Source organism: Ornithodoros turicata, chromosome 2, assembly GCF_037126465.1.
Source record: "Ornithodoros turicata isolate Travis chromosome 2, ASM3712646v1, whole genome shotgun sequence".
Lineage (NCBI taxonomy): Eukaryota > Metazoa > Arthropoda > Arachnida > Ixodida > Argasidae > Ornithodoros > Ornithodoros turicata.
This window is the reverse complement of record NC_088202.1, coordinates 36198310-36219000: the sequence shown is the minus strand read 5'-3', so window position 1 is coordinate 36219000 and position 20691 is coordinate 36198310. Positions and strand designations below refer to the sequence as shown.

Below are 20691 nucleotides of genomic sequence, written 5' to 3'. Positions count from 1 at the left end.
GTTGGTCCTAAATTAGGAGAGCGCATTTCAAAATTTCACTTCATACCGATCGTTAACTTTTAACTCACTGGCGGGTTTATTACTTCACTTACTTCGCTCACCAGTTCCTCACAACGTTCTTTTTGCTTAATTTGCGCAATTTCGACTTGAAAACTTGAAAACAGCGTCCAGCTTGGGTTGTTTGGGTTGGGTTGTTTGGGTTGTTTCTCGAAAGGCTCATTCACAGCTGCTCCGCGGTAGACCGGCTTTAAACTACCCCCACCCCTAGTTTAAATCAGTCCTATGCAAATACATGGGAGTCAGACCATCGCTAGGCCGCCGGGTTTACGTCGTGTGAACGGCGAACGAAATGAGACGTTGAGGGCAAATATTGATTGGAGTGCAACAACCTTCGCCTTACAAACGCTTCTAGTAGCTTTATAAGTCAAAACTTACCTGTATTTCGCCGAAAAATTTCCGGCGAAGCGTAGATAAGGCCTATGCGTTGTGCACACAAACTCCATGGAGGCCGCCATGGGCCTCACGGTAGCCGGGTTAGACCAACGGGGTGGTTGTTCGTGATTGGCGGACGAAGTACTCACGTGATCAACTTAAACCAGACGTCACTAAACCAGTGGCTAAGTGGGACTGGTGAATACGGGCATCGGAGTCCAGCAACTCCAGATGGGCATAACCTTCATCCAATGTTGCATTTATAAGCGGATGCTCTCAGTAGCAAATAATACTGCCATGGCCAAGGTGAAAAAAAAAAGTATAAAACCAGTAACTAAAAATCGTAGGCTGTCACCCTCATGCTATGGTGGAATATAGTCATGTGTTGATGTCATGGAGTTATAAGGACTGGGACGAGGTAAACGAGGGATGCACCCTCGAGATCCATTATTGTACCTTCTTTCCATGCTCTCGTGTACTGTGTAGAGCATTACAGGGAATGGAGTCATTAAAATACAAACCCAAAAAATGAAAAGTCACTCAACTTCCATTGCACAACAGGAATAGCCATTACCCAAATTCAATACCGGACGATAAATTCGTTTCCGTTTTCGGTAATGGAGGACCGTGGTATGCGTTTCCGTTATCGTTACCATCTCCAATTTCGATAGTACACCGTTTCTGTTTCCATTACCATTACCCTTCCCTGCTACGATGTACCAGCGAATGTACAGGCAGATCGAGCTCGTTGTGTGTGTGTTGGTTTTCTTTTTTTGCCCAAACTCAGGCTTCTTATCACTATGGACATGCAAATTACTATGTTGGGCAAGTGGTCGCCGAAAGTACCAGTCTTGGAACCAGTGTTTTGAGGATGCCTGCTACACTGTGGCTGTATGGTCTTGCATCAGGGTCGCTGCTGTCCTCCTGATTGGAATGTTTCGTGATTCTCAGACTTGAGTATATGTCTATGAAGAGGTATCACAGTGAAGAATGGAGATTGGTCATGCGTTCTGTATTGCCACTCAGTGTACGTATGTTACTGTGCAAATAAAGGTTACTAGCTCACTACGTAAGGTTGTGTGGTCTGTTTCTGGGATCTGCTCATCACCACCGGACCAATCATCAAAAATGAGGAACCAGTTGTAAATGGAATGATGCCGTAACGGCAGGTGATGGAACACCTCTCATTTGCCCATAAGAAACACAACATTGAAGTCTAGAGTGGCAGCACTGAGGTACCGTCAACACTGCTGTTCTCTTTTGCAGCTTTATTGTTATGAGCCAGCCTGACTTTCAGTAGCAGATTCCCTCTTAACTTTGCATAGATCAGGTCAGGTCACAGGTCAGGATTTTCACAGATAGGATTCAGGAAGCAGGGAGGTGCAGGTTTATTGGAAAAAAAAAAGGAAAATAGTCTACGGGATTGCCAGCACTTGGCAGGTTTGCAGTTATATATAATGGTTGTTTCACCTAAGAGTGACCCAAATTTTTTCTTTCAAATTTTTTTCACTTCAATTGAGATAATTAGGCCAATTAAGGATGTACAGTGATAAACAGCAGCTGGCACTGAACATCAGCATTTCCCATTAATTAGCCCAACTATCCTGATTCAGCTTGAAAAAGATTGAAAGAAAAAATTTGGAACACTCTTAAGTGAAATATGCTGTATGTTTTTGTTCTGAATACACAGCATCAGGTATCTTGGGGTTGGTGGCACTCACCCAAGGAGGAGAATTCCATCATGTAGCTGCACTTACATTGCATGAAATATTAACATTGCCTCAATTAGATGTTAATAGTTAACAAAACAGTTCATAGCTCATTACTGCAGATGATTGACTAAGTGTCATATTTAAATATCCTTAGCTCATAGTGGACCAGCTAGAAGTCGTACACTTGGCACAATATCAGCCTGCCAAGTGTGCATCAAGCTTCTATGTGCCATTTTAGTTGAGCACATAGCGTTGTACTTCTGTGTGGAGGGTACTGCCGATTTACACACGAGTATAGACTCCGTTATTACCACTTACTGCCAATTGTAGTGCTACAGCTCCCCGTGGGGCGGATTTAAGGGGTGGGGTGGGGGGCTGGGGCCCAAGTGGCTGTGTTCGTTACGTAAAAACCCAATCTCCTGGATTGGGTTTTGGGGGTTTGGGGGACCCAATGGGTTTTTGGGATTGGGTGTAAAAAACCCCAATCTCTGGTATGGCTGTGCCATACCAGAGCCTTAAATCCGCCCTCGCCCTATACTCATTCCTTTAAGCCCAGAAAGCGAATCTCTAGCACTGCACTGCAATGTGTTAGCGATGGACACTTCCGCAACCACCACATGCATTCTGTGTGCAATTCACTCACTACACACACAATACGTCCAGTAATCCTCACGTAGATAAGAGTGCTTCACACTAGACTCTACTTCACACACTTGCGCACAGACATTCCCTGGCTGCTAGAGCAATACCGCCCAAACATGTATTACGGCGATCCAGTTAGCCAACTAGCAAGCTTGTGCTTATCTGTGCTAGAGACGCTCAGCACTTAGAAATGATATATCACACTGCAATTCAGATGCTGCAGCTTCCTTGAAATAAAAAGTAGTCAGAAAAGTAGATATGCAGTTTTTCATCACGATCACCTGTTCTTTTCTATTCTCGCACTATTCTAGCGATGTCTTCATGGTGTCACAAACAAACACACACACACACACACACATACGCAAGATCTTTCTTGCAGTGCTTAGATCAGAATGGGCCTTTTGCTAGTGCACTGTTGAGACCCAGAACTGTTTTTTTTTATTTAGGGTACGGGTAGATATCGGGCCAATTAATTTATCAGAAATGCATGCAGATTCATGTGGAAAAAATCAACATATTGCGTAAATAACGACAAAAGAGAAGGAGGCCGTCAGCTGGTGTACGCCAACTTCAGTATCAGGACGGGCTCTGTACACATTAACGGTCACATGTAATACACGTTGTGATTTTCCAACAGAACGGTGATCATCTGTTGAGGTGCACGTATCTCATGGACGTGATCTAATGTTCAAGTCTGTTGCCTTCCATTTCTCTGGCTAAGGAGCAGATTCGATTACTTCATGTCATCCATCAGCCGGTAAAAAGTATACCTCAGATGCACACATTTATGGCCAGGCTCACAACAGAAAACTGACGTTGTTCACATCAAACGCTCAACTCCCCGGCACTGAATGAAACCACCACTACGGCCTCTTCGGCTGTTCAACTAGCTCAACCACCACGGCGAGTGCAACCCATCAGGCTGTTATTCTTCGCGCACTTGACGCGTTTCTCCTCGACATTCCACAGAGCACCAACAATGTCAGCATTATGCACCTGAACGTGCGAAAACGCTCCACACAGCCGCACAAAATCATCTCTCCCGCGATCGCATCAAACTTTTCAACAGTGCGCTTGGTTAGCGAGCCGCCATCTTTCCTCCGTATTTCCAAGACTGGCGCAGGCGCCCGTCTCAGGTTTTGGGTGCTCCAAGCTGGCGCCGCCGCCGAGGTCGCTTATCGGTCAGGGTTTGTAAATACGCGGCCGGGGGAGCGAAGCGACGCGCGCAAGTGGCCGTGCTCTCACAATGTTTCTTCCTTTTTTTTTTTGTTGCTGTCATGTCTTCACAGCGCAACACACACGTACAACACAGCACATAAATGGGACGATGATGTAGTTCAGCCCCGCTGAACGTTCTCCAAATGAGTTACTCAATGCGCGACACACATCCGTTGGCACGCGGAAGTTCCCTTCGCGGATAAAAGTGGGTAAAAAAGTGATGACATAAAAAAAAAAGGTTTTGTAAGTGTCATTTCTGGCAGAACATGAGTCATAGTACATTGGCACCGCAACTTGACCGTATCCTGTGCTCTGCCCATTCATTCTGCAGTTTTAGTGTGGGAACATGTACGTGCTCTGTACATTCTGTACGTGTGCTGTACGGTTCCAAGTACAAACTAGAATTGCGTACTGCAAATGAAAAGTAAATCCAGGAAAAGGCAATGACTCGCACTTCGGTATTGCATTCATCTGTAGTTTCTTCTTGTGTACAAAACCCTTGCGCAGAGAGATCCACCATCGATTAAAAAACACTGCACAAAATACTCTACTGCTGTGCTGCCAATGCGGTGTGGATCACAGTGCATTATCCGCATTCTATAAAGCACAGCGACAGCGTATTCCGCGAAAGACGACGTTTCGCTGCTTGGGTACGGCAGCGGTGCCGAGTTCATTCGTGTCCGCGGGCCTCGTCGAGCCTTGGGGAAACTACGCGGCCGCATACCACAACTTTTGGGGTAGCCTGTTTCTGATATAGATGACAGAACACAGGACATAAAACGACATAAAACGTATTACTTATAGCATTGCTCAGTCACAGGGTCGGGAATCCTTTTTATTTGCTATGTCATGAGGAATCCTGGAACCTCCTGATTTTAAGTATTGCGTCAACATCGTGTGAAAGTCATTGCGCAACTGCAACCTTAAGGACTGCGTCGAGGTGTTCGTTTGTTAGTTGTGAACGTAACTTATTCACTATCATCACAGAACGCCTGCTCGCAGACGCATGTTAACAGAGTTCCCCCGCGAAGTAAGGCCACGAAATATTATTATTAGACATAAGTTGTAGCGAACATGGACAGGCTTGTCCTCGACAACATACGTATATCTTCTAATCGATGCGTCGCACAGCAGGTCAATCAGTTTCATTTGTTAGTCATCAGGAACGCTATCCACGAATGCGGAAAACGGCAGGCCAAGAAGCTCCATTTCAAGTCTCCTGCACTCGAAGAGTCTTTGCTGGAATTCACTCGGGAGATCACCAAACCTGCGACTGAACCGGCCCGTTCCTGATGCCATTGAAGGCACTAATTGGAGTTGGAGTTGGTATAAAACGAAAAATATCAATCAATCAAGTAAAATCAATCAAGTAAAAATCAGACGCAGGGACAGGTTTAGAGAGTCATCAGCGAAGGCGACGAAAGCGACACAGAGACAGACGGTGGAACCTCGAGCATTCAACATTTTATCATATGATTAATAAAGGGTGATTATGATTAGAGATTGAAAGACATTCACGGACTGTATCTGTGTGACTTTTATTGTCTAAGTCTGTTGTCATGTGCCAACCGGCTCCGCTCGACTCTTAGTTGGAGAATCATTGGCTGTTACAGGTCAGTGACAACAGTTACCACTAACTACAACTAGTTATCACTAAATAACGTACGATAAACTGCACGAGTACAGAGTCCAATGATAACACCACGACCATTCGTGCAGTTTGGGCCAAATAACTTTTTACTTTATTTTATTTCTTTCTATTTTTGTATTTTTTTTAATTTTTTGCTCAGCGGCCACGCGGGCCGCACGGCAACCACAGGCGGGCCGCGGGCCACCACTTCTGCACCACTGGTGTACAGGCTTCGAACGGGAGTTAATTAAGCCTCGTCCGCACTATTCCGTTTCAATCCGTCCGTCCGTTAGCGTCTCTGTGTGTCGGACGTATGGATTTTCCAATTTACGTCCGTATTTTGCGACGTTGCTTTACCAGAAACGGTTTGCAGCCGAATATACGTGAAGTGAAATCAAAGAAGATAAGAGCGCGCGGCGGCACGGTTACAGGGGCAACGACCGGCATTTCTTGCGTCGCTCCGTCCAAAAATGGAACTCGCGAACCTATGCGTCCGCTGCTTTCGAAGGGGCTTGCGTCGGTTTGCACACGGATGCAACGCTGACGCACGCATTGAAACGCAATAGTGCGGACAAGGCTTTAGTCGACTGTTTCATCCGTAATAATTACTTGGTTTTTTCTTTGTTTCTTTTGTTCTTTTTGCGCTCGCTCAAACCTCTCAAAGCCAAAGAGGCGCACCAATATTAGTATGTAATACTGGAGTGCGTGCGATAGAAATTATTACCTTTCTGCCTTCCGTTCTCCATGTGCACCCATCGGAACCCCGGTATCCAAAATGATATTTAGCCCACGATGGACGAGGATGCGTTGACGCGTCATTGTGTGTACGCGACAACAGTCACGCAGTCAACCGTGACCTCCCATTTGTTGGAGATTTCTTGTGCAAGGTTCTAATGGGAAAGGGGCTCTAACGCAATAAATTTAAATTATCGTTCAATAACAAAGGCATCTTTATTCCAACGCACTTGCGTCCAGATCGACGAAGTACAACTCGCCAGCCAGGGTAAGGTAGAGCAGTGTCTCGATAATATCGGTGGCCTTGTCACTACTAAACGCTTCCCAAACCGCCTTGCCCAGATTCATAAACGCAAGCTGCCGTCTTTCTCCATCATCCTTGGAGTGTTTAACGGAGCCTAGTGCAGCGTACAACGGCACCATAACGCTTAGTTCTTGTGAGTAGTGAATCACCTCCCTATTAAGGGAAGACATAATGGTATCAATGCGGCTGTTTACTTCCTCCAGGTTTACATCCTCCCCGGCTCTCAGGCGCTGTATAGCGTCATCGTGCAGTCCTTGCGATAACTTCACCTGGTGCAGGAGATCCCTGAAAGCCTCCCTAAACGGACGGAATCCGATGGGATCTGTAGTGAATCAAAAGATTGATTTGTTTAAGGATTGTCTACAAGGGACGCGTCAAACTGTTTATGGTTTAATGTCTTCTCAACTGAGCATGTGTCCTGATTTGGGTTCGAGAACATTCTGCTTTCTATCTTTTAATGTTTTTAGAAGTACATATGCCTTTTATCAAACCCATTGTAACTGCTTACGGGTGAAAGTTGACAGTAATTTGATCTGATGGCTGGTGTTTCGGGAGTTAAGTGCATCCTATGGACAGTGCCATCACCATCATCATAACCTGTCACTCAATGATTATTTTCTTTTTCGTGTTGCGCAGTTTGTGCTTCGTTCGTTTTATGTAGCACGCGTTGCTGAAAATAAGGACCTGCCATATTAATTCACAGTACGAGTACGTCGAAGTTCGTCCGAACAAGAAGAATGTATTTCCGTGTCGTCTCCGGCGGAATACTCCAAGCCCCAGAGCGAAGGCAGCTCAGGTGCGAAATGAAGACGGGCATTATAAGACAATCAGCAAAAAAAAAAAAAAAAAATATTCTGCTCGAGCTTATCCATTTTGTCATACGACTCCCGGCAGTAATACATTTAGATGTGAACCATGTGAACATATAATACGTGCGCTATGTGTGCACAGTTGAACACGTACCTTGCTCCGATGCTCCAGCGTTCCTGAAATGTAGAGGGATTCATTGAGAGGTTGGCAGTACTTCACTTCGCTTAAAGCGACTATTAGTTTAAAACTTCACTGTCGATACATATTGGTGAAAATGATGCAATGTATCTGTTCCAACGCTAGAACACACAAACAGATTAGCGCAACAAGAGCTTCAAGGTGCCTAAGAACGCGTAAAATTGAAATATGGTCGTCGTCGATAAAGCGAAACAGCGCCAGGAAACGAACCCGCGGTCTTTTCGAGGTGCCTGGTTCGACCCGAGCCGCTGTATAGCTCTTTCAACGACGGCCACATTTGAATTTTTCAGCGGGTAAAAGAAAACGTAGTACAAGTTGCCACTTTTCTCTGGATCTTGCAGACACTTAGCAAAAAAAAAGCCGAGTCTGTCATTAATCGGGAACAGCGGCCCTCACGAGCCTTACGCCCTCACTTCACAACAATGGGAGAGACGTGCACTACTTACTCAGATAGCACGGTCTGGCCACCTGGAAAAGATTCATTCAATTGATTCTTCTGTCTTTTTGTTCCATTAGGCTAGGTTAGAACAAAAATGTTCCTTCGAATCGAAGGTCTGAGAGATGCGGACCAGGGCTTTTATTACCTCTTTGCCTCTACGGGATTACCCAAGATTACCTGTACATGTTGTTTTAAGAAATCGCTCGTAGAAAGGATTCCGCGCTTTCGGTTTTTATTTTAGGGCATGCTTGGCGTATGTTTTTCGGTGTTTTTCTATTTTCGTGAAATCAGTGGGTTTTTTTTTTCGGTTATTTTTTTGGCATGTACATGGTTTGCCTTGCAGTTATCGGCGGATATAACTAGCAACGTAGTTTTAAAAAATGTGCGTTTCAGCGCAGCCTTCAAACTAGAAACCAACGCAAAATTAGCCCCTGCGAAACATCGCAAAAGGAACACTTTGTTGCCTCAGAGCGAAGGGCTGGTACCTAAATCGTGAAAGCAGAGCTCATTTAAGCTTATTATAGCGTTTAATCCTCCTAATATTTCCTCGGACATTCATTTGTGTTCCCGTGCTGCGAACGATGAATAAAATTGCCGTCCTATATTTCGGGGGATTTTTCGGTTTAAACCGAAAATGCGAAACCCTAGTTATTAGTAAGCATTATTAGTAAATCCCTTCAATAATTGACTGAAGAAGTTAAAGTACCGTGCTTACTTGTGAGCGCGATCGTTCCCAGTAGAAGCATGCCGAGGAACAGCTTCATTTTCGTAGGCTAAAAGAAACACGTCTTCATGAGACATTCCATTATTAGTGGATATTTTTAGTGTACCGCTACCGGCAGTTCGGTGGGGGCTACCGCAATCTGCAACACCCAACCAATAGATAAGATGCTGAGTCACGCACGCTGTCATTGGTTTCGGTGGGTACGGTAACTTGACGGTGACGTTACCAACGTTATAATAAAACCCGCTAGAGTACACAGAATAATTCATATTCTATCTCTTCTCGGGCCGTGCCATGTGTTTCGTGTACTGCGTAGAGTCACTAAAGGTAGTACAGATTATCGGATTCCTTTTCCGCGCCGGAGCCGCCGTTCGCTGTCCGCAATCGGACCGATCGTGTCACGTGGTTTCTCCTTCCAAGAACGCGCCGTCCATGTTGAGCCCCCTCCCTCCAAAAGCGGTTTCCACGGTTGCGAGCTGGCTCGACTGCGCGTTGTTCTCCGGCGGAGAAGGGGGAGATTGGCGTCCCATTGCTAGGCCGCGCCGGATCCAAGATGGCGGTCTCGCTCACCGGCCTGGCTCAGTGTCGCTACTCTGCTCCCTATTTAGTGACTCTAGTACTGCGTACTGATATGGAGAGAGGGGAGTGAGCGTCTTCACTCTAAAAACTGAACTTCACCTCATAGCACGCTTTGTGCCAACCATTGCCACGAATGATAGGGTTATCGTTTCCGATTCGAGGAGAGAGGGAGGCGTACGCCTTTTTGTGTCAATTATCATGTATCCAAATTGGCACAAAAGGGCGTACGCCCACCCCCCTCTCTTCCAATCAGAAGCGATAACCCTATCATTCGTGAGAATGGTTGGCGCAGAGCGTGCTATGCGGTGAAGTTCAGTTTTTAGAGTGTTGAGCAGACCCAGTATACGATAAAACAACACCAACTTCATTGCGGGATGATGGCTGGGGAGTTTCATTACCGGGGACGACACTCTACCCCATGTCGGGTGGTAATGCGGGGAATGAAATAATGAGCCCCTTCACAATAAGGATCGAAGTCCTGTGGTGGTCAGAAAGGTGAAGAGGGCCTTGAAGGCAGAGTGTTGGTGTGCTGGATGTGGCCAGGGACCAAGCAATTTTGTGAGAGAGAAGGGGCGGGAGTCAAGCTCGATGAGGTATGCGGAGAGTACGGTCCGGGAAGATTGGTAGTGTCGGCAATGGAGAAGAATATGTTCGAGACCTTCAACAGCGCCGCAATGACTGCGCCAGTATACGATCATCCGCAAGCGAGGCCACGAATGACGAAATCTTTGTATGTTTCCATCCATCAGCGAATGAACTGCGGCAAAAGGCGTCCGCGTCATACTCGGCTCAGGTCTGCGATAAGAAATTTAAGCAGGATTGGATGCACCGAGGAAGTGCGTGTGACATCAGCTGGAGAAAGTTAATACGGGATATTTTGCAATGTCGCTTTACGACATTAGTTGATCGACGTCCCTTGGTACGTCGTCGCTGTGCCAGTGTGGCTGATGTCATTCCGTTCTGAACTGCTTAGCATCCACGTGAGATCTGATATGATGTTTGCAGCATTGCTGCGGTCCCACGTATTTTTTTTTAAATTCCGTGTTAGCGCCACGAAGCAACTGTGGCTATGAAAGGTGTACAGACGTGGAATGATGGAGAAAGGACAGCAGGAAGGAGTGGAGGACAGGGGGGACAGTATGCGTCCTGGGCCGAATTCATGGGGAACTGTGCCGATATTCGTCTCGAAAGTCTGCTGGAAAGTAAAGGGAAAACCTTAGACAGCATAGCCGGTGCGGGGATTCGAACCAATGTCACTTCCCAGTCTCGGCTCGGAAACCGGTCATCCTAACCGCTCTTACACGGGAGCTGCTGTGCCATGTATTACAGTCAAAAGCAAAAACATGTAGGTTGTTGTATGTTTTTTTTTCTTCTCGCTCTAACCTGCTGGCCCTGTTCTCAAACTGCATCTGCACATTTGTACATGCTTCATCACAATCATGTGTATTCTTCTGTATAGGTAAGTAGGGTTATCGTGATGATGACGAGTACACCGCGAGCACTGTCGACACCACCTAGATTGAGCCTGCTTATGGCCAATTCTCATTTGGCGACGCCCGACCCGACGTCGTGAGTGGGCAGCGGAGATAGACGCGCTTTTCCGGCGTTGGGAGAGGAGAGACGCCGAGCCAAAAAAAAAAAAAAAAACCAACACCCAACCTCTTTCACGACGTCGGCGAGAGCTGCCGAGAATGATATACTGGCGACGAATAAGGTGACACATAAAGGCCATGCCGAAATCGTCCTGCACATGTCTCGCAACTAGATGATCCAAGTGACTCAAAAAGCGACGTTAGTAGCCAATCTACGAAGCACACCATCGGTATACTCACGAATTAAATGAGTCAGGTGCTGCCATCTAGGTCAGGAAGCTACTGAACCCTACATTGATGGCGAAGCTTTCATCTGCTTTGGACGACGGAATTCAGCTGTCGTAGGAACATGAAAATCGTTAATAGTAAAAATCAGCGTACACCCGTATTGTGATCGTCCCCGCGTACTAAATGGGAAAATAAAATAAAGCGCAAAACGGTCCCATATTTTTTTCAGGACCAATTCGCTGGATATGTGTTGCACTTTTAGTGCAACTCATGAGTCACACAAAACTCGTGAGTCGCCGAGCCCGTCGTTCCACCGGGGTGTCGTAAGAGGAGGCCACTATCTTCTCGCTCTGCTCCGGCGCCCTTCGGCTTCGATGCCCCGTACCGGTCGCGGTACGCCGTGGTCCCTCACACTTCGCCAGGCCTCCACGTACATCGTGATGATATTCCCCGGACCCACCAGCGGCAACTGGTCGAGCAACGCGCTCCCTTACCGCATCGCCAAGTCGCTGGTCACTTGCCCTGATGACACGTCAGCTCGGCAACGCGCGAACACTCTCCTGACTACGGCTTACGTCGCCCCCACCGCACACGCCCTGCCTGCCTTCGCCAACCTCCTCGACGCTCTGGTATACTCGTGGCCTACCAGCGACCGCCAAGTGAACGCACATTCCTGCGCCGTGCCTTTTGTCGCCACGCTCTCTACCCGCTCCGCGTCTGAGGGGGGAGTCGAAAATGCCACGGTGCTACGCTGTGTGTACCTTTTTTGTGACACTTATGCATAATTGTCACAAAAAAGGCGTACGCCTCCCGTTTTCGACAAATCAGGGCAGATAACGATATCATTCGAGCTTATGGTTGGCTAGGAGCGTGCCATGCGGTGAAGTTCATTTTTAAGAGTGTAGCACGATTTTTCCTGCAAGAAGAAAACGCTGTCGGCATTTCTTGCTAAAACGGCTGTCGAAACGTCAGTCGCTACAATGGGCAAGTGCTGTAAAGGGGCTAACGCAGACGCGACTTGATACAAATTGTACGTGCTCACGAAACACAAACGACGAATTCAAGTCACAACATCGCACAGAGGTTGATTCACGAATGAGTTTGCAGCTGCTGCACTGTTTACTTATCGCGGTACCAGTGGAAGCCGGTTGTCCGCCATCTTCAGGTACAGGTATGTGAAGCCAGGAAAAGCCGTAGCTGGAATCCACAAACAAGTACGAAGGCGCGTACACGTCACAATGCCCGTTCGGGTGCATCTACGTCATAAAAATGGCTGCGCCCATGTGTGTTTCGGAATGAATAATCTATTTATTTGACATGGTACTGTACCAAACTGGGAGAATGAAGGTGCATTTTGGGGAGAGCTGGATGTGGGCTTTCAGAATATCACAACTGTTTCGACTATTTGGGATATCGGCATAGCTGACCTTTAACAAATGATTTGCTCTCCAGCGTTATTTCATACATATGTGTACCTCACGAACAAGCAACATAAATTGTGAAAGAAATCATATATTCTTCCGCTCTTCCTGTGGCCACCGAAAGCACCACACAAGTGCAATGTTATGCATGCTATGGCGCGGTTAGCTCAGGTGAGGTCTTGTAGAAGTTTCATGCTTCTGCAAAATCTCACTGGTGGCACAAAATACTATGCAAAATTATGGAAGACAGTAGCTTTTCAAACTCACGTACACAAAGTAATGGAAATATGTGCATTTCAATTAACCGTACATGGTATGTAAACTACTTGCACTCAAATTACGTCACTTATTGGCTATGCATACACACAGATCTCGAAATGCACTCGTGTCCCACATTGCTTAGTAGTGATATTGGTCACTGATACTGGTTCAGTACCCGCTATGTATATTATTTTTCTCTTTCGGTTGCAGGTTACTGCGAGACATTGTACATCACATATGAATAGTATATTCGTTCGCATGTGTAACAATAAAGGCATACTCGAAAAACGATCACTGTTGTGCGAAAACTAAAAACGTCTGGTCATGATGCCGAGAATAGTATCAAAAGGCATGTAAGGAACAACAAATGTTTGAACAATACTTCAGTTTATTATCACGATGAAAGTAACAAACAAAAATATTGTGCAGACACAGCGAGATATGAGTAATAAATATAGAGAATGATGATATACAATACTGTATATTATAGAGTATTGTATATCATCATACGCATCATATGCATATATCATGATATGCATAAATTGCATTAGTTGTGCATTAAGTGTGCGGGTGCTGACGCAAGAGCTTTTAGATGGTATAGATGGACTCTATAGCATCTATAAAGCTCTTGCGTCATCTCCCGCACACTTTTTGGAAAAGAATGCAATTTATGCAAAGAAGGGTGGTAACTGCATGTTGGGAGTTTTTGTGTATGTTATAGGCCAACTACGGCAAGCTGGGTTGACACTGCTGCTTTCATTTCATTTCACTTCAGTTTTATCCAATCGTGAATGTGACTGGCAGCATGTGTGACTCACGTGACAAAAAGTCACGTAGTGTGACGTTTCCTGTGAATGGATACGTTTGTTAAGTGCAAGGGAAAAATTGTATTGCATCACCTGGTCAGTTATTCTGCCCCATGTTAAGGCTTAGTCAGGTAATAGTACCCGTACAGGTCATTATGGGACCAAAACAGCTAGACAATAGGACGTTATCGACTTCAAAAGCAGACTTTCGGTTACTGTGCATGTGTGTTGATAGAGTGCCTAGAAGTTGCTTGGCACGTGGAACAGCAACACTGTAGGAGTGTTTGCTCTCGATGAGAGATGCACTCATAACGTATCCATCGTTATCTCACCTTTTACTGGCATGTTTGTCGTGCACCTTTTATTTAGCCATTTGTTATTTCCCTTCTATCACGCGATCTTTCAGTCTCGCTGATCACAAATATGTCCAATATTGCCAGTGCCATCCTGCTGGTGACATATACTACTCACATGAGACATGCATAGTGCAAGGTCTTTACCTTTACGGCAAAATTGATAAGTGTGTCAAAGGTAAGGAAGCCATGTGTACCAATTCCAATTAAGAAAAAGTAAGTTTTCAGGCGTATTTTTTTTTTGTCTTCACATTGATATGAGTTGCATCACTATGGCAAGGAAGGTATATGGTGCACGGGACTGTCCCGTCCAGTTTGAAAAGCACCCGACCTGTACAAGACGCCCCGCAAGAGCGCCAAATTAACCTGCAGATCCATCACTGTGTTGTTGGTCACGCTCACAGTGGTGATTGCCGCACGGTACTCAGTTCGGGTACCCATTGCTGCTGCTGCTTATTGGTAGTGTTGTCTCTACCTGTGCGTTTGTAAAGGAGGGACATGAGCAATGCGGTCGTAGACAGCAGTCTTGAAATATTCTGCATAAACTGCAAACATAAAAGTGTGTAATGTTAACTAAAGGCTCTTATCTTTTAAAGATAAGTTGACATGCAAATTTAAAAAAAATCACTGGGGATTTAGCGGTAAATGCGAGAGAAATTCGCTAGAATTAACCGCCTTTTACTGTCCATACTTGGCTTCCGTGTATCCACTTCTGGTTTAAGCCCAACTTCCGGTTGTCCACCTCCAGTCAATGCCTCATTTCCAGCTTGACACTTTCAAATGCTATCTGTAAGCCCAATTTAGTTAACCTTTAATTAGTCTCAATTACTTTCAATTACCCTGTAAATATCCTTTAATTACTTTAACCTTTAATCCTTTAAGAGTAATATTGAATTCCGTTAATTACCTTTAATTACGTTTACTTGACTTCATTACTCTCATTTCCCCGTTAATTGACATTAATTACGTTTAATAATATTTAATTACCTCCGGCATAACTACGGTTACCTTCGGTATTCTGTAATTTCATTTAATCTTTCCCTTAAATACATATACCTTACATTCATTACCTTTAAACTCAACTTTCTTGTTTTAATTGCCGTTAATTAACCCTAGTTTTCTTCAATTACTCTTACCTCTTACTCTTAATGACCTTCGGCTACTTCAATCATCATTTGCCTCCATTTACATTTACCCTTTTATATCCGCTTTGCATGTCCACTGATACCGCTGTCTCGGTGAGGCTTCACCATCTCACACACGGACGCACACATACACACGAACACACACACAACAGACACACGCACGCACGCACGCACATACACATACGTACATACATATAGCTTTTTTTTATTTTGACACCCGTAATGCTAACACATTAAAAAATGTAAAGTTCTTTTTCTAGAATGTGTCCATTGTACTTGTTGCTTCACCAACAGCACACACTATCATCTTTCACAGGAATGGCTGTCCGTGCCTTCTGCACTTTTGAGGGTCTCAGGCTTCTGCTTTATAACACCATCTCTCGTTCGTGCTCCACAATCTGCCAGAGCAGTCCTGTAAAATGCATGATACATTTTGCTTTGCCCTTCGGCAAAAGGAAACTTTTTACTCATTTTAAACGTAGCTGGGTTGCAAAGCTTGTCGATCACCTATTATAAAAATATACTTTAGTCTAAAAACGTTCTTTCATGCGAAACAAACATGTTTGTGCATGATCCATGCATATATTCCAAATTTGTAATATATTTATATAATTATAGCATTTAACTTATAAAGTATAATATATAATTTATTAATAATTTATTTAATATATAGTTATAACTTATAAAATATTTAGAGTCTATCAAAAGTTTCGGGACAGGTGAAAGAAGATAACATATCTAATACATCATGGCATACGTAGATACCACTGAAACTTTGCGACATGAGGATGAGGACCATGGCAAAATCTAGTTACTTTTCATCCTGCTTTCCATCATGTCTAACAGACGCGGTTCAAGTGGTGAGAAAACATGCCACGAAAAAACAAAACAAAAAACTTGATGGCAGATGGCTTGATCAACAGTTTCCTCGGTAGAGAATGGTGTCATGATGTGCGGAGAATGATACGTGACAGAATAACGCCGTAAAGTAACACTTACTTGTCTCTTCAAAAGCCATGGGAACTGTACCGAGTTTCCATCCAGGATGGTGAATACTGGCTAACCGTCCAGTGTTGCACCCGTTACCGAAATATGGTATAGCGATACCGATACTCGTTACTTGAGTAAAAAGTATCGAAATACCGATACCGATACTTCTTTTTTAAAGTAACGGAGTACCACTACCGTTACTAAAAAAAGTAACGCGATGCTTTGCGCGATACTTTTGTTTGCAATACGAAGACGATGGAACATAGAAATCTCGCTTATGTGAACACTTTTGCAGTAAAAAGACAGCATATTTGATATATAGCTCGTACACGTTATATGCTTGACTTTTATCAATAGCTGGTTCTCGAAGTCGTCTTCTGATATCCTTGTAGGCCGTGATCTGTCCGGCAGCTGACAGAGGCCAGTGTGACAATTACGTTAGTGTCAGGCCCACACATACGACGGAGTCCAATAACCAAGGAATCCTATCCGAAGTTAACAATACCACAGTATGTGTGAGCGTGACTCACTCAGCGACACGGCAGCTTAGCAGTGGAATCCAGAGCGCACTGTGAAAGTCTTGACCTCTGTTCGTTGACCTCAACTCTTTTGTTGAACACAGCGTGGTTATGTTCTCCAGTTTGTAAGAAAAACAGTGAACATGTGTTTGGTATCCTGTTACGGAGCATGTAGGCGTGTCCATAGGCATCTTGTCGAGGGCTAAGGCGGACTGTTGACAATGAATAAGAGTGAGAAATGTGGTCGGTGTGGTCGGGTTGGGCTCTAAAAAGTATCGGTATGGGTAACGATACAGAGATCGCGTTACCATAAATTTGTAACGGAAATACTTTTCCGATATCGACTTAAAAAGTATCGCGATACGCACTCAGAAACAGAAAAAGTATCGATTACTGTAACGGCGATACGTGCAACACTGCTGTTTTAGGGGTTCGCTCGCGCATTTTTTTCTGTTTTCTTTTTCTTGTTCTCACGATGCACTAAGCAACGTCTATGTCTCATCATCGTTCAACAACACCGTTAATGTAGTAACCAGTCACCGTCAATATATAGCAAGAATGCGATGCGTATTGAAAGTATAAGAACCAGGAACAGCGACGCATAAAGCACAACAAACAGCTCGCCGAGAGGAGCCAAGCTACTGACTTGTCTCGTTCGTGAAAGAACAGTGCAGACTGAACGAACCATGGGGATAAACCGAATGAACCCGTTCCTTGTCGTCGAATGTAGTCGTTCTACACTTCACAACAGTCCAGGCACGATACCAACGATACTTCCCCATTTTATGAAAGGAATAGCAAGTCGGTCTTTGCCTGACTAACCTTTCCTCGCTTTTTTTTTCTCAATAAACATATCCCCCCCTTTCCCCATTTTGCCGCGTTTGACCGTTTCTTCTTTCACCAGCTCTGTTCTCCAGTTGACGGTGTGGCCAACTAAATGTTCGTCGCTGTAAAGCTGGTAAACCAGTGTTGAACACATGAGCAGGAGCTAAGCTACCTTAGTCTCACGTCAAGACGGCTGGGGACATATGGACGAAGAGGACTTGTGTCAAAGTGGACGTGGAAAGATGTAAACAACGAGATCATTGCAGTTCAACAGAATGAATGGTTTCTTTTCTTCATGAGACACCGAGAGGCGGTCCCAAACTTGCATTCGCTTGTGGCTTATGACCGCATATTACCGGCATGGGACTGTCGGATTTAGTGCAGTATTGACTGATTGCAACATTTTGGCGTGTTCATCAATTCAGTTCACATTTTTAGATAGTATGCATATACACTCTTTAAAAAATGGTGCAGTAGTTACACGTCTTAGGAGGTAATATTTGTCGCATATGTTGTGCCCAATCGGTTGCAAAGTCCTACCTGCTACCTCACTCTCAAAACAGGACTTCACCGCATAACATGTTGTCCGCCAACCATTGCCACGAATGACAGGGTTACCGCTTCTGATTTGGTGAGCGAGGTTTGCGTACGCCTCTTTATACCAACTTGGATGCAAAGATAATTGTTTTTACCACCCTTCTGCACTTTTATCAGACGATATGTTGACCTGCACTTTTAAAAACGATGTGTCGAAGTACACTCTTAAAAATGAAGTTCACCACATAGCACGCTCCTAGCCAACCATCATCCCGAATGACAACGTTCTCGGCCCTCATTTGTTGAAAACGAGAGGCGGAGCCTATTTTGTGCCATTATGTACGGCACAAAATAGGCTCCGCCTCTCGTTTTCAACAAATCGGGGGTGAGAACGTTGTCATTTGGGATGATGGTTGGCTGGGAGCGTGCTATGTGGCGACGTTCATTTTTAAGAGTGCAGCTTGCCGTTGTTGTCCGAACTCAAGTGGGCGTCGTCACGACTATAGCCAAAAAAGAAAAAAAAGGGGGGGGGGCGAGAAGAGAGTTGAAAGAACGGGTGCGAGAAGGTCGTAAGCTCTAGAGTTACCACCTACACTCTTAAAAATGAACTTCACCGCATAGCACGCTCCTAGCCAACCATCATCTCGAATGATATCGTTATCTGCCCTGATTTGTTGAAAGCGGGAGGCGTACGCCTTTTTTGTGACACTCATCCTGTTCATAGCTGTTCAATCGTTTCCAACAAATCAGGGATGGTAACGATATCGTTCGAGATGATGGTTGGCTAGGAGCGTGCTATGCGGTGAAGTTTATTTCTAAGAGTGTAGGTGGTAACTATGGAACTTAGCACCTTTTCGCACTCTTTTTTTCTTACAGTGTATCAATGACATGTCGGACGTGGTCAACCCTGTACAAAGGCAATGAAAAGTGGATGCCTTGAAAGTCTGAAAGATGTAGCTGCCGTCACAATACAATTCCAGAAAACATGCACAAATCAGGTATCAGACGACGTATTCCGAAAGGCGTAGGGTTGGCGCGCACTAGGACTCTCATGTTACTTCAGCGAGCTGCTCGCCAACCTCGCCGTTGGAGTTGGTCACATGATGTTATGACGTCACGGAGAGGTGAACGAGTGAACGGTTCTTGTGAACGATTCAGTGAACGGAACTGAACTGAATGAACGAGTTTACCACAGTGAACTGGATTGCCCATCACTATGCCAAACAGACACCACAAAGGCCGGAAGAGAGCACTCGTGACGTCACGATTGTTCGAGGTGCGGCTTTCAATTGGGGCCAAAGGCGCAAATTTAAAATCGCATTGAAAATTCTCGGAGTCGAATATAAAGCAAATATTTTGCATAGTGGCTCAGAAATATATGAGGAATGATCTGATAATGCCTATTTACTTCACATTTGGGGTCCAGACTGTTTTATCGTCAAATGAACACCGTGAGCATGCTAAGATAATAATCCAGCTGCATGGAGGAACAAATTACATAACGGCCGAAATAACGCCTTTCTTGATCTTTCGAACGGAACGACGGCATTTTACATCCTGAGACCTTAAGAAAAGTAGCAGCGATAAAACGACGAAATGATTTGTGACAATGATTTCTCCAGAGCATTCGACCCGAATAGGCCCCTATTTCAAACTGGCGTGCTCGTCGACTCGTTATACTGGTAAACTCGAAAATGATCCACGTTACTCTATCTATAGGTTTCACGTTCTCACGTGCTGGAGGTGCTTACGGTGGTTGTGTACCCTACACCTTTGTTTCTCAAAGATCGATAGGGAGATTGTTACAACCCTGTTATGAACGTTATGTGATGAACATGTTGCGTGACCACAGTTTGCAGTTATACTAGATTGAAACCGAGTTGAAATTGAGTCTTGTCCAATAACCGTCGCCGCTAGTAAAATCGTTTGGAAAGTAGATAGCTCAACGTACGCGGAATATTTTCCAATGTGTTTATTTTAGATATACTTTTCTTGAAGCTAATGAGATTATAGTTCTCGTTTGCGGTGTCTTTATTTCGTAAGTGATCAAACCAAGCAGGAAATGTGGTATTTCGTCGTCTCCTGAACACGTAGAAATGTTTATGATGGCCTAGGCCGAAAATCTATCCGCATGAAAAACCAGGAATCGCTGAAATCTACAAGCAGAGACATATGTCAAGCAAACGGAACAATTCTACGCGACGCTATAATATTTTAAAAATGTGCATCAAATTCCATGGAAGGTAAACGATGAAGAACGGTTTCGCGCCTTCTTAAGTCAGAGGCTGAGTGGAGCTTGCGTTATGCAAGTACAACCAGCATACAAGGCGGAACAATGAAGACAGGCATCTCGTATAACTCAAAACGTGCTTGCGCGTGTACTTACCTCACGGGTGAATCGCAGTATCATCAAAGACCACAGCTAATTCCGATCTCAGGTTGCTTGCGACGACGATTTACAGATGATGTGGCAGCCGCAGCAATATATCCTATATGTACCGCCTTTTACTGGGAAACTCCGGTGTCACGCAGTGCGGAGGCCAGATCCCATATCGATATCCGGTGCACGTTTCCGTCTTTTCATTGTGTAAG

The 20691-nt window shown here is 44.9% G+C and overlaps 1 protein-coding gene across 1 annotated transcript; it reads right to left on the bottom strand.

The window, feature by feature from the left end:
- Positions 1 to 6566: 6566 nt before the first annotated feature.
- Positions 6567 to 20632, bottom strand: LOC135383363 (uncharacterized). The gene is made up of 5 exons (XM_064612851.1): positions 20486 to 20632; positions 8836 to 8893; positions 8128 to 8149; positions 7637 to 7659; positions 6567 to 6995 (listed from the first exon to the last, which is right to left on the bottom strand). Exons 1-5 carry the CDS (start codon positions 20507 to 20509, stop codon positions 6586 to 6588), a joined length of 537 nt encoding a protein of 178 aa, XP_064468921.1. The 5' UTR covers positions 20510 to 20632; the 3' UTR covers positions 6567 to 6585.
- Between the last annotated feature and the right edge of the window lie 59 nt (positions 20633 to 20691).

Bases quoted from the DNA above. Each gene is read 5' to 3' on its own strand.
- LOC135383363 (XM_064612851.1), bottom strand. From the start codon at position 20,509: ATGATACTGCGATTCACCCGTGAG. The intron at 8,150-8,835 runs GTAAGCACGGTA...AATCTTTTCCAG, and splicing joins GGGAACGATCGCGCTCACAA to GTGGCCAGACCGTGCTATCT. The intron at 7,660-8,127 runs GTAAGTAGTGCA...TCTACATTTCAG, and splicing joins GGCCAGACCGTGCTATCTGA to GAACGCTGGAGCATCGGAGC.